General features: G+C 34.2%; 1 protein-coding gene across 1 annotated transcript in view; it reads left to right on the forward strand.

The window, feature by feature from the left end:
- TRHDE (thyrotropin releasing hormone degrading enzyme) overlaps window positions 1-15,162 on the forward strand; it is a 457,777-nt gene that overhangs the window by 364,366 nt on the left and 78,249 nt on the right. The window contains exons 11-12 of the mRNA XM_052640844.1: window positions 3,837-3,967; window positions 4,081-4,136. Of these exons, the coding sequence (XP_052496804.1) occupies window positions 3,837-3,967; window positions 4,081-4,136 (187 nt within the window). The remainder of the gene's footprint in view (window positions 1-3,836; window positions 3,968-4,080; window positions 4,137-15,162) is intronic.

A 15,162-nucleotide genomic window follows, 5' to 3' on the forward strand; every position in this document is an offset into this window, starting at 1 on the left:
AACCCCCTCACTCCATAATTGTGTAGTGTGCAACCTATGGAGTGAAATGTGTCATATTCCATTAAATCATAGCAGAGGCTTGTGATTGATAAAATGTAGTCTCAGTTGAATGTTGAGGCTTTTGTTTGGAATTTTCATACCAACTAAATGTTTCTTGAAAACTTTATGAATACATACATCTGGAAGAATTTTACAAGTGGGACATAAAACAAAGGCAACCTTTCTAGTTTCCCTGTTTATTCTCGTTCTCAGTGTATTTAGTTCTGTCTCGAACTCCTTCATTCTGATGACAAATAAAAACAGAAGCCAGTCAAGGATTAGGGAAAAAAAGTTAAATTTGTATCCTTTTAGATCGCCTTTTATCCTCAAAATATAGTCAACCAATATTAATGAAAAATGTTTCTTCATAGATATGGTAAGAACATATTCTGATCAATTCTTACCAACATTTATTAAACATTTGACTTTTTAATTATAAGAGATCGATGCTTTTATAATTTTTCATCATCAATAATATCAATTTGATGTCACATGATACTAAGGTCAAGTTATTAGTGAACAAAGTAAACAATATAAAATATGAATTTTATTTGTATCATTATATGTTCTTGACACTTCAATTTTTTGTTGTGTTGGGTGGTTATCTAATTAATTCCAAGCTAAGGCACATATCATTTTAAGTTAAACATAGTTTTAAAACAAATTTTCGAATTATTGAAAGTAGGTAAAAATATTTTTCTCTTTTGTTTTTCCTATGAAAATGCTGAGAAAGCAAACATTTATACATAGTAGCCCTCATATTGACTGACTATTAACTAATGTATAGTGGAAGGAAGTACACTTAATGACAAATGTTAGGAAAGAAAAAATTCAAATTAGAAGGGAAACTGATCCTGAAAATCAGAAGTAAATATTAAAAATAGCATAATGCTTCCCTTAAATATGGCTCATAGGATTCTCATAGCCTTTAAGGTACTTTTTTTTTTTTTAATCTCTACTTTCCAAATGAAAAAATTAAGGCTTGAGAAATAATGTGCCAAAAATGTCTTAGGAACTTGATTTTCTTTTCTAAGTTTGTTAATGACACACATGCGCACACAGGATTTTAGTGCTTTGGTGGGTTACTTTGCATATCTGTCAGTTTCAACACCTGGCCGTAGAACGCACATGCATGGTTCTCTATCATCTCTACAGAGCATGATCGAATTTGATTCTCACAAGAGGCCGATGAGAAAACCAGGGTGTGTTATTATACGTTAATTTTCACATGGATCCCCTTCGCATCCTGGTTCACGTTTTTGTTTTAAATTCTCATTGTTCTGCAACCAGCCAATATTGAGCAGAAAGATCTGATCTGCTTTCTTTTTCATTCCAAAAGGAAGAACAAAATATAAAAATATAAAACATTATAAAATGCCAACTACTCTGTGCCTTGATGTAGTCTAAATCTTGTGCCATTTTGGATATATTCTAAATATAAATTTTAATTGTTATTACTAACACTTGAAATATAACATCCATGCTTTTTACTATGGTTCTCATCACACACTGTACCTCATTAGACCATTGGAAAAGATCTCTTTAAAATACATTGCTTGCCATTAGTTAATCTGAAGAACATTTTAGAGATATAATTAAGTAAAATGAAAAAGATATTTAAAAATCTATTATAAAATCTTTTGGGGAATCATTTCTCCAAGGATTTCATTTATAGCAAAGGTGTAAAAATATCCATGAACAATAATAACCTTCAAGTTTTAGTTATTAATTTAATAATAGAATATTTAAAAATAATAGATGCTTGCCTTTCTTTTTCTCCTCAGATAACATAGAAGGTGTAGGGATTGTTTTCTGGTTTTAATTGGTTTCTATTCTACCTATAAGTTGTTGAATTCAAAAGCTCAAAAAACTAGAAATAAGTGCGTTATATGAAGGTAAGTTATACCATCTATATAAAATGTCAGGAGGAAGTAACTTTAAAAAACAGATTTAATATAGAAATCCATGACCATTTCAAAATTGTAAAAAGTTTTATCATATGTTTATTAAACCCAATGCTTTAATATTGTAATTTCTTCAAAGAATAATCACTTGCTAGATAAAAATGATTAAACTTGTTCTTAAGCCATGTGAATTCAATAATAATTTTTAAATGTTTTGTTATAAATGTTTAAATGTTTTTTTATAAAAAAATCTTGTCATTCCTAAAGGGTTAGGGTTACTCAAGAGAAACAATATCATCAATATTTCAATCAGTTTTTCTTCAGTGAATTCAGACATGATTAACTAAAATCTGTATGAGAACTAATTTTATATTCTGTTTTTTAGATTATTTGTTTTTACTTTTACATCTGTAAAATTGGGTGACATTCTAAAGCTTCACAGAAATTGTGTGGGTAAATATTACATTTTTGAAAAATATGCAGATACAAAGTATTAGAAACTTGGAAAGTTATAAATATTTTAGAGTAATATCTGACAGATTTAATTTTCTAAGTACCACAGATTAAGCTGTGTAAAACCTCAAACTAATAAATTATCCCCTTTTGCCATTGAACCCTATAATTGGAAGGGTCCTTAAATGGCATTATTTGGCCTTTAGGTTATAAGTAAGGAAATTGAGAGCCAAAAACAATCAATGGCCTAAGTTCGAACATTTTTATATTGGAGAATAGTTACAACAATACAGGTTTTCAGTTCAGTTGAGTTCAGTTGGTCAGTCATGTTCGACTCTTTGCGACCCCATGAACTGCAGCACGCCAGGCCTCCTTGTCCATTACCAACTCCTGGAATTTACCCAAACCCATGTCTATTGAGTCAGTGATGCCATCCAACCATCTCATCCTCTGTCGTCCCCTTCTCCTCCTGCCCTCAATCTTTCCCAGCATCAGGGTCTTTTCAGATGAGTCAGCTCTTCCCATCAGGTGGCCAAAATATTGGAGTTTCAGCTTCAACATCAGCCCTTCCAATATATATAGTAGAGTTTTAAATAACTTCATATATTATGCTACTTCTATGAAGCATGAGTCCTGACAGCATCAGCAACAAAGTAATTATAATTGTAAACTATGGTTTTAGAAAGTCAATAAAGGCTGCCATTAAAAGCGAATGAGTTCCCTGTATCATATTTGAAGGGGTTAAATATGTTAAGTTATAAGATTGCTTTTATTGGCTTCCTTTAATTGAATTAACCAGTGAATGCAATCAAGTTACCATTTTCCAAAGTGATTCTAATAAGCAAAATTTATTATCTGTTCTAATTATATGTAGAAATATTAGACCTTTAAATGAGGTTTTTTTTTTCCAACATGATTGATGATGCTGGAAAATCTGTTATTTATTAGCACATTCAAAAAGCACAAGGAAAAGTGTAAGAAACAACAGTGACTTTCAAATAAATGAGCCCTATTGTTTTAATCACTTTCTTCCTGAATAAAATAAGTAGATTATGCACCTGAAGGCTTTTTTTTATTCCAACCACAGATACATAGACAATCTAAATGAAAGCCACATGAATGCAGTAGTAGATTTCTTGGTTATATTTATCTTGAGAAAGATAATTATATATATAATAGGGCTTTATCAAGAGTAAAAATGTAAATTATAAGAAAACAGTTAATTGAGTAATAATGAATAAGAAACTAAAGGTTTTCTAGCAAATTCTAACCATAGTGATTAATTGCTTAATGAGTAAAGAGTAGATTCAATTAGGTATTTAGAATGGTGTCCTCTTTTAATTCTTGGTACTGTGAAATTTGATATTAAGAAAGCATAGTTCCTTCTATTTTAACTCATAAAATTGAAAATCTCTCTTACCCCTAAAATGCTGTTTTCAGAACACCATAGGATAACTTTGGACAAAGGAAGCTGGTTGCTGGGGAACATCAATCAAACTGGCTATTTTAGAGTCAACTATGACTTAAGAAACTGGAGATTATTAATTGATCAATTAATCAGGAACCATGAGGTAAACTGGACTTAATCATCAAAGGTCTGTTTAGACATATGAACATCTGCCATTTTAATCCTAAATAACTCCATTTTTTTGTATTTTTGTTTGTTTTTTGGTTGACCTCATAGGTTCTCTCTGTCAGCAACCGAGCAGGTTTGATCGACGATGCCTTCAGCCTAGCCAGGTATGTTTCCCTGTGGATCTCCACAATAAAACTAGTACTCTTAAGACTGCCTCTGTTAAGCTAAATAGTATATATGTTTTGAATCAGAAATCTTTCAAAAATAATTTCTATCTCACATCCTTTGTGTTTAGATATAACCAGTGTCCCAAACTCTTGATCAATAGTAGCTGTAGGGTATTTCTGAGCCAGGAGAAGCTTGATCAGTTTTTGCCACAGGTTCAATTTAACACTCAAGATTAATAATCTCTTTCCAATTTCATTAATGAAGTCTACAAAATGACCATTGTGCCATATTTAATTTTTCATGGAAAGTACCTCAAGCATCATCAATTTTTTTTCCTGACATATACTAGTATATCTTTTTTTAATGAATTTTTGAATGTGATTCATTATGAAAAGCTTGTGCTGCAAGACAGAAATAAATATTCTACTGGGTAAAGCTGTTCTGAACAAAATATATATCAATCTTAGAGCAGAAGTTTTAGTACTAGTTACTGTAATGTTTGTTTCTAATAATCTATTTTCATAGTTATATTTATAATGTTAAAAAATCAGATATTCCTTTGAAGAGTCATTAAATAGCTATTCTTTTAAAATAATGTTGATCATAAACCCAAGTTTTAGGTTAAATAGTAAAATAAACTCAGTTCTTTTAATACTTTGTGTTGCTTCACATCCAAATACAGTTTTATTTTAATAATATGATAAGACTGGACAAAAATTTAGAAACGATACAGGTGGAGGAAAGTCATATATGGGGATAACGATTCAGTAAGATATGAAGACTTTCAAGAAAGTATTAGATATGAATGAAGATTACTTTGACAGAGGAGTTTGGAGAGTACAGAAAGCCAGTAAGGGAGTATACATTGCCCTGAAAGAGAAGCAGGCAAAAGAGAAACATGTTAAGGGTTCCACAGGAAAAATTAAGGTACTGGAAGGTAACTAATATTACCAGTTAATTAAACATTTAAAAGATTCCAGACACTATTTTGTTTTACATATAATAATGTGTATAATTCTTACAACCTTATAAGTAGACCTACATTATTATTATTATTCCCGTTTTATAAGTGAGGAAACTGAGGCTCGGAGAGGTCAAGTAACTTATCTAAAGTCACATAGCTAGTAACTGACACGGCCAGGGCTTTGCATATATATATATATATATATATGCAGTAATATAAGAGCCAGGTAATATAGGAAGATTGAGAGGGGGATTTGAAACAATAGTTCATGTGAATCTTTATGGGTTTGAAATGATGGTGAGAAAGCAAATATATAGTGACGTCCTAAAGAGAGAGGCAGATGGGAACTGAAAGGAAAGGAAATTTGTATTAAATAATAGAAGCTATTTTTAAATGAAATATTTTAATTTTAGTAGATGATTTTTTTTTCAAAAATTAAATTCTTTGTTGAACATTGCTTTAAATAACAACTGTGGAAGCCTTAAATGTTTGCAAGTAAACAATTTCATTATCATTTATATATACTTACCAGGGAAATATGCAAATCTCATTGAATATATATTAAAATTTGTTCTATTGATCATGAAATAGGTCTCCTATTAGCATGGAAGTAAATAAACCCCAAGGTAGATTTATTCTGCATTTACGTGAAACACTCTGCAGTTACTTGGAGTTCTTCATGTTATAGTGTATGCTAGTAAATGTTTCGATGGAGAAGGAAATGGCAACTCACTCCAGTGTTCTTGCCTGGAGAATCCCAGGGACAGCGGAGCCTGGTGGGCTGCCGTCTATGGGATCACACAGAGTCGGACACGACTGAAGCGACTCAGCAGCAGCAGCAGCAGCAGTAAATGTTTCGAAGTTTTGCTACCAGCCTATTTCAGCCTTCTTTCAGTTTCCTGAACATATTACAATCCTTTTGGCTTCTTTATAGGTAACACATAGAACAGTAGCAAATATTTATCAATAACATGTTCCAGTTACTGTACTGAGGCTTTTATGACTGATTTTGTCCAGTCTTCTTAGTGAACCCAGGGAGTGGGTGTGATTAATACAGCCGTGTTATAGCATGTTATAGACATGGAGGCTGAGAGGGGTTAGCCTCTTAGTTAAGGGTGCACAGGTTTCAAGTACGGGATGGGAGATAACATTCACCTTAAGACATAGCACAGCAGAGCCTGTGACCTTAGGTCAGGATGACTTTGCCCATTACATGAAATTCTTCTCCTCTCCCCTTGTCTGTTGGGAACATTACTATTCACTTAAAATTTTTTTTTTTTCATTTGCACCACCTTACCTGAAACCTGCCTGTCCTCCCCAGCAAAAATAGGGTGACATCTGTGTATCTCTGTGTTGGCAGTTGTCACCTTATACTTCAACTACTTTTCTGGGTCTCTGTGATTTTTGAGTGATCGTGAGGGTAGGGGTTGTCTCATCCTTGTGTGACTACTGCCTAACTTAATCTTTGGTACTGGATTATACCAATATATATTTGTTGAATGAATTGCTGATTAATTATTGATTACTCAGACCATAAACTTTCATGCCCAGTATTTTTTGTGCAATTAAGTACGCATATTCTAGGTATTTGTCATGGTTGTTTTTTAAAAAATATAAAAACTGCAAGAATGCATTCTGGTTGTACTGATTCAAACAAGAAAGATAACAATGTAAAACTTTTGTTTTTCTCCTTCTGTGACCTCCCATAGCTTTTATCCTCAGATAAAATTGTTAATATTTGATGTATATAAATCTGGCCCCTTTTTTTTAAAAACAATTTCTATACAGTTTAATTTTTTATGTGAACAGAAATGTTCTCTGACTTGTTTATAAAAATAAGTCTGAGGAGCTTTATTCCATTTTTTCTAAATTTTCATTATTAAAATCAAGACTGCACTGAACATCCTTGAACAGTCTTTTGTTGTACATATATGTATTTTGGTACGATTGATTCTTGAAAGTAGAATTTTTGGTTTAAAGAGTAACATTTTTGATAAACATTGCAAGTTGTATTCCAAAGGATTCCCAGTAGAACCCTCCATCAACCATGTATGAGGGGGCCCAATGCCCTCATACCCTATAGGATAGTAAGCAATATATATCTTTTACATTTTTGACAGTATGGAAACAAAAATAAAGCTTTTTTGAAGTTGTTACAGAACTAGTTAAAATAACTTGTGCATCTTTTCCTATACATCTTCCATGTGTATTTAGTTTTCTTTTTTTAATTGTTACCCAGTTAGAAGAAAAAGAAAAGTCTAATAGAAGATGGGTGAGGTGTTTTTCCTACTCTTTTTCTATATATTCTGGATGTTTTGAGGTTTTAAGCCTTTTTGTAGAAGATGATTTTACAGTATTTTCTCTCAATATTATGTCTTTTTTTTTTTTAACTTTGTGATATATGTCGTCATCTCAGTGGTATTTACATGGTATTCCATTTGTAGCTTTCTGTTTCTTTGGTTCTGCTTTCCATAGGAGACCCTTGCTATATGAACATTTTGAAAATATTTCATTTTTTTATTTGTAAGCTATTTTATTTTTCACCTATTTTCTCAACCCCTTCTTCTCTAATGAGTTTTTATGTATAGCATAGCTTTCTTTAACAGTATACATTTATAACCAATTATTTAATCCTGTTTGTTTATAAGACTTTTTTTATTCATAGATTTGAAATGATGTCTTTATCTTAATGCTAATATTTTTATTTTAGGGAATTGATTCAATTCTATTCAACCGGTCTCTGTTCATTTTGGCACTAGTACCACGTTGTTCTGATTAGCTTAGCTTTATAGTGTGTTGGGGAAGGCAATGGCACTCCACTCCAGTACTCTTGCCTGGAAAATCCCATGGATGGAGGAGCCTGGTAGACTGCAGTCCATGGGGTTGCTGAGAGTCGGACACGACTGAGCGACTTCACTTTCACTTTTCACTTTCATGCATTGGAGAAGGAAATGGCAACCCACTCCAGTGTTTTTGCCTGGAGAATCCCAGGGATGGCAGAGCCTGGTGGGCTGCTGTCTATGGGGTCGCACAGAGTCAGACACAACTAAAGTGTCTTAGCAGCAGCAGGATAGTGTGTTGTGGTTGGTGACATTTCCTCTTGTTCAAAATCTTACATATTTTTTCTCTTAAATATAGATCTCAAAATCAATTTGACAAAGCCATTAAAAATCCTGCTGTAGTTATGACTGAATGTGCATTGGATTTATGTTAATTTTTAAAGAAGTAGCATCTTTTCAAATGTGAGTTTTCCAGTACGAAAACATTTATCCTCACTTATTTAGGTCCTTAGTGAAGTTCTGTAGCTTTATTTACATGAGTTCTGGTAATGCCATATTATTCCCTCATTTTTTTAAATGATTTATGCTTATATAGGAAATGGCACTGCTTTTGCACTTACATGTTGTAATGTTCATTCCTTGTGTGTAAGGAACTAATCAGTTGCTTTGCAAATGTCATTGTATTATGACCTGAACTTTGGAATTAGTGACTAAATGCCTACATATATATATATATTTTTTGTAAGTGGTCCTTCATGTTTGTTGTTGGGCTTTGTTGTGATGAAGCATTGCTAGATTGAGAGATATAAAAATGAACAAGGTGCAGTTCTTGTTTTCAATGAGTTCATGGTCTAGCAGGAGCAATACACTGTAGACAATAAACTATACTCAGTGTGTCAATATGATGAATAAAATATTATGAAAGTGTCGGAAAGTAAAGAATTACTGTGGCCTAGAAAGATTGTTGTCACTCTTCAGTTGCTAAGTCATGTCTGACTCTTTGTGACCCCAAGAACTGCAGCACGCCATGTTTCCCTGTCCACTATCTTCCTGAGTTTACTCACTCATGTCCATTGAGTCAGCATCAGGGTATTTTCCAGTGAGTCAGCTCTTCACATCAAGTGGCCAAAGTATTAACACTTCAGCTTCAGCAACAGTCTTTTCAACAAATATTCAGGGTTGATTTCCTTTATGATTGACTGGCTTGATCTTTCTGTCCAAGGGTGATGGACATCATATAGGAAATAACATCAAGAGAATGAAAGTTTGCTATGAAAAGCCATTAAAGTTTTAAAAGTAGCAAAATGAGAGCAGGGAAAAATATAAACTAGAGGATGGATTTAAGGCAAGGGAACTGTCACTCCAGTGATACTCATGGAGCAAATTGATGAAAACATAGATTTGAGAGGAGTGGAATTGGCAGTTAGATTATATAAGAACTCATATTGAAGTTATTTATTCACTTAATATAGTACAAACTGGAAATTTGGAATATTTGCCATAGAAAATATAATAACCACTGGATTTGGATATTAAAAGCCATCAACATGCTCTGATATTATTTTAAAAAGCTATGCAAGTGTGTATCACTGGATTGTGGACCTATGTGATATTTTGTTTGAAAATATTCAAAATACATGAAAATTATTTGGAACATTTGTTCATATTCAAAAGAATTCGAGAGATACATCATCATTGCCACCCTTGCCCTGGGCAGTTACTGCACTGATTTATTTATTTAGTCACCAGTTTCCTGGAAAATTTAATTATGTATAACACATGCCAGATTATTACATTATTAATGTCATAACATATACTTTAGCCTGAGCATATTGTTAAAAATTCTGTTATAGGCTATTCTGTTAAGGATCCAATCACCTAAAAAAGCCTCAGCTAGGGCAGAATCTTACAGCTTAGTTTGCAAGTTGTGTTGGGAAAGAAGATAACAGTTATCTCTTTTAAAATGCTAGTGATGTATTTGCAATAAGCACAAAGACCTGGGCCTGGATATCATGAATGTCACACCTAGAAGTGCTTGAAGTACTGGTGAGCTGCCATCAGTAGTACTCAATACATTTCTGAAGACTCTATGAGTTATAAAATTAATACATACATTTTTATCAACTTGTTTCTGAGTTTAAAAATCTGAGAGAAATCTCAGGAGTGCTGTTAGAAGAACTGCAAATTCAGTAGATGAGTCAGTGAAAATCTAATGGCTCATGAAGAAGCAGATGATGAGAATACTCCAAACCTACGCTCCTCTGTTGTTGCTGTTTCTGGGCTGTAGTTTCAGGAGCTAGCAGCATTGTTAAAACCGACTTAACATTTGCAAACTTAGTGGTAGTCATCTGCTGCCTGTGAGACTTCTTGTTTCATAGTTTTTATTAGAAGTTCTGTGTCTTCTGGATGGTCCTCTTGCACTTTGTTTAAAGTTTCTCCTGCAACACATGTGTTCACTATTTCTTTGCTTACTGCAGAAAATAGGAACATTGTGTACCTAAAAGGCAAGTTCATCCTGAATTGGGCTAGATGAAGAGAAGCTTTCCTATGTCGATGGCTGGATGTTTAAACTGCCATGTGTTGACCTTTCGTAGTACTGAGAAGTAAGGACTTAGAAACCTTTTATAAGAAATACCTTGGCAGACTGGACGTTTCATCCTGATTACCCAAGTCAGTTTTGGAGATCACAGGACTGCTTCACTTCACCTGAACACCGCCATGCAAAACCTGGTTAAGAGTCCTGGATCCCTCTGAGTCTGTCCATTGTTGTTCAATCGCCAAGCCCTGCCCGACTCTTTGTGCCCAATGGACTGCAGCATGCCAGGCCTCCCTACCCCTTACCATCTCCTGGAGTTTGCCCAAGTTCATGTCCATTGAATCAGTGATGCCATCCAACCATCTCATCCTCTGTTGCCCTCTTCTTCTGCCCTCAATCTTTCCCAGCATCAGGGTCTTTTCCAATGAGTCAGCTCTTCACATCAGGTGGCCAGAGTATTGGTGCTTCACTTTCAGTATCAGTCCTTCCAATGAATAGTCAGGACTGATTCCCTTTATTATTTTTTTTAATTTATTTTTTTAAAAAATATAAATTTATTTATTTTAATTGGAGGTTAATTACTTTTGACTGGTTGGATTTCCTTGCTGTCCAAGCGACTCTCACGACTCTTCTTCAACACCACAGTTTGAAAGCACCAATTAATTCTTTGGTGCTCGGCCTTCTTGATAGCCCAACTCTCATATCCATACATGACTACTGGAGAGACCATATTCTTGACTCTACAGACCTTTGTTGGCAAAATGATGCCTTTGCTTTTTAATACACTGACTAGATTTGTCATAGCTTTCCTGCCAAGAAGCAATCATCTTCTAATTTCATAGTGCAGTCACCATCCGCAATGATTTTAGACTGACACTGTCTACTGCTTTATAAATTCTGGTTTCACAAAGGATGTTTAGTTTTAGAATTCTTTCATCAATCCCTGCCTTCTTCTTTTTCAAAAGTACTATATAATTTTAGTATAAACATTTTTCTTCCTTAGCTGTATTTTATAATGGAATCACAAGAGTTATTAATAATAGAATACTGAGAATACTGATTAAAATGGATATCATATTTACTCACTGGGGAGGGAGAGAGGAATGATTCTTTAGCTGTTTATATTAGACTCACTTGGGAGAAGTATCCATGTATGATTATATTCTTATTTATTTTTTGTTAGGCTACTAGAATGTGTGTGCAAAAGGATTGCAATTAAATGTTAATGAAATCCTAAAAGTGATAAAATTGTTTATTGTAAACTAGGATTTATTGTTAGCTCTATACTTCCAATCTTCTGCCATTGACCAAAGGCTATTAAAGTTAGCTTGTGGTTATACTTTTGGACTTTCTGACCAGGGAATATCTTTCCATGCCCTGAGCAGAGGCTCATAATGAGTCCATTCAGGAGCTTTGTGGCCATACCCAAGAGATTAAAATATTTCTCCCATCTGTAAGGCTGGAGATTTAATTATCTATTTGTCATTATCAGCTAAGGCTCCTCTTGAGATATACAAAAAAAGTCACCTTGAAGCCCTCTCATTTTATAACTTTCTGTATGCAATTACTTAAAAATTCATATCCAAAAGGACTGCAAATTGATATTAGTTTATGTAACACTTTGTCACAGTAAATGTTAAAAATAATTTGAAAGCATTTCAGGACATTTACTATAATGGGCTAGGAGTCGTCACTTTCTTTCTGTGATAACCCAGTGAAAGTCTAGAGTATATTTCTGAATTATCAAGCCAAACTGTTCCCACAGGCATATGCTTGTTTGCTCAAGGTTAGACAATGAGGTAATGTGTTCCTTTGAGCTATATTTAGAAACCTTATGAGGGTGAAGTCACAGATGTTATCCTTGAGGTAAGGATTTAGAGGGAGCTGCCATACATACCAGCTATTTCTGAGAATAAACCTCTTGAGGCATTAAGGGAAAATCCCCTGGAAGAGAAAAAGGCAACCCACCCCAGTGTTCTTGCCTGGGAAATCCCATTGACAGAGGAGCCTGGGGGGCTATGTCCATAGCGTCACAGAGTTGGACACAATTGAAGCAACCTGGCATGCGAGCACTGCAGCTCTTGAGGATGGCAAACTTTCTTGGAGACTTTTCAGTTGACTTCATGAAATCAAAAGCAAATGTGTAACCTTCTGGTGCCAAATTTGTGTTTCAGGTCTATAGGTGAAAATGTTTTAATGTCTGAGAGTGCTGAATAGAAAGAAGAAAGATATTTTGACATTCTTCTGTAGGTTTGATACTTTTTCATAGAAAAGGCCTCAAGTCTTGAGTTACAAAAGTGAAGTGATATTTGTATATATGTCAGTGCTACAGCGGAAACCAACACAACATTGTACAGTAATTTTCCTCCAATTGAAAAAAACCTGTACTTAAAAAAATGTGTAAGTGATGTTTGTAACATACATGGATTTGCATAAGCCATTCTTTTTTTAAGGATAGTCTATTTCCAAATGCAAATACAAATTTGCCTGAATAAGTGTATATAATCTTTATAGAGTCTCACAAATTGAAAAATATATATAATGTTCAGTATAGTTAGTACTGTCTGGTTACATTTACCATAAAGTTATGATTCTTTTGATTTTATAATTGGTCTGGAACATAAGCCTGAAATTTCATAAGAATTTCTCTAGGATTTCTCTGAACCTCCCAATAATTTGAAATACTTACCTATTCACAAATAATTTACATTATCTAGGTAGAGCTTCTTCCAAGATGGCCATTTACACCATCAATTTTACTCAAATAGATATTTTTAACATGTGCTTTTAGCATAAAGACCTAAATATTCCTCTGATCTTAGATTCTTGGACTGTGATGGTACTATCTTAGTGGTTTTCCTTTCATGGATTTGAGTCATCTCCTCTGCTGTTTGCTGGAATCTTTTGCATATTCAGGTGCAGTGCTTCTTTGAATATGAACCTTGAGACCACCTGTGTCAGCATACTGTACCTGAGATGTTTTATTAAAAATTGCATATTCCCACCACTACCTAAGAGTCTGCATTCTATGAAGTAATTCATGTGATCCTGACACCCACAGCAATGTGAAAACCACTCCTTTTGAGGAGCAGAAAGTATTTATGGCATCAACTTAGGCAGATGCTCCTGTGAAGCTGAAAGTCCTTATATAGTATTCTTAACAACAGTGAGCATGACTTTCTTTGGATACTAGTGTCAGAAGCTGACCATTCAACAATCAGGACATCCGGGACTTAGTTGTAACTCTTCAAAACCCATTTTTTTTTATTCTTGCTATTAGATATTTTACCATGTCAGATATGCCATTGGATAGCTATGAACAGAGTTCAAAATCTGAGTGTCTTAGAAACTTTCCCAAGCATGGAAAGCTCCTGGAGGAATCTCATATAATTAAGGGACACCTTTATGTTTAAATGAGCATACTGGCATAGATCAACCATACATATGCATACTGAATTCTGATGTGTTCAGTAGTTTTCCATGGTGAAGGACATGGCAGGATTTTTTTGCAAGTTAATCTGGCATCTAAACCTGGGTAATTTGTAAATCTGTTGACAGTACAATAGGCAGGAAAACTAGAATTACCCAGAACAAATGTAAACTGTGAGAAGAAGGCATGTTTGGGTTTTGTGGTTATTCTGTGATACTCTGAAGGAATCAGGAACTTAGAAAGATGAAGGAAAGAAAAGAAAAGTAATTACATTTTTTCAGCAAGAAATAGTTGATAAGAAAGAAGAAAATGAGAGTTTTATGGTAGACTAAGTGTGTGAAAAAATTAAATGAATCCTCTGACATTTAGTCTGTTAAGGTAAAAGCCTAATTTTCAAAGAGCTCTCAAAAAAACCTCTTTTCATTTCTATTACGATAAATTAAATTATAAATAAAACTTTAAAATTAGTAATATATGAATATTGGAGAAGGTAATGGCAACCCACTCCAGTGTTCTTGCCTGGAACATCCCATGGGGTCAAAAAAGAGTCAGACACCACTTAGTGACTAAGCAGTGTGAGTATAGGTGTTAATGGAAGTTTTATGTTAGAGTAATTCCTTTAAATTATCTTGAAATGATACTTTCCCACCTTGGAACAGAGATTCATAGGGGCTTTCTGATAGCAGACTTTTTTTTTTTTTTTTTTAATTTTTTAAATTTTAAAATCTTTAATTCTTACATGTGTTCCCAAACATGAACCCCCCTCCCACCTCCCTCCCCATAACATCTCTGTGGGTCATCCCTATGCACCAGCCCCAAGCATGCTGTATCCTGCGTCAGACATAGACTGGTGATTCGATTCTTACATGATAGTATACATGTTAGAATGCCATTCTCCCAAATCATCCCACCCTCTCCCTCTCCCTCTGAGTCCAAAAGTCCGTTATACACAGCTGTGTCTTTTTTGTTGTCTTGCATACAGGGTCGTCATTGCCATCTTTCTAAATTCCATATATATGTGTTAGTATACTGTATTGGTGTTTTTCTTTCTGGCTTACTTCACTCTGTATAATCGGCTCCAGTTTCATCCATCTCATCAGAACTGATTCAAATGAATTCTTTTTAACGGCTGAGTAATACTCCATTGTGTATATGTACCACAGCTTTCTTATCCATTCATCTGCTGATGGACATCTAGGTTGTTTCCATGTCCTGGCTATTATAAACAGTGCTGCGATGAACATTGGGGTACATGTGTCTCTTTCAATTCTGGTTTCCTCGGTGTGTATGCCCAGCAGTGGGATTGCTGGGT

The sequence above is a fragment of the Budorcas taxicolor genome, chromosome 5, assembly GCF_023091745.1.
Source record: "Budorcas taxicolor isolate Tak-1 chromosome 5, Takin1.1, whole genome shotgun sequence".
In the NCBI taxonomy this organism is placed as follows: Eukaryota; Metazoa; Chordata; class Mammalia; order Artiodactyla; family Bovidae; genus Budorcas; species Budorcas taxicolor.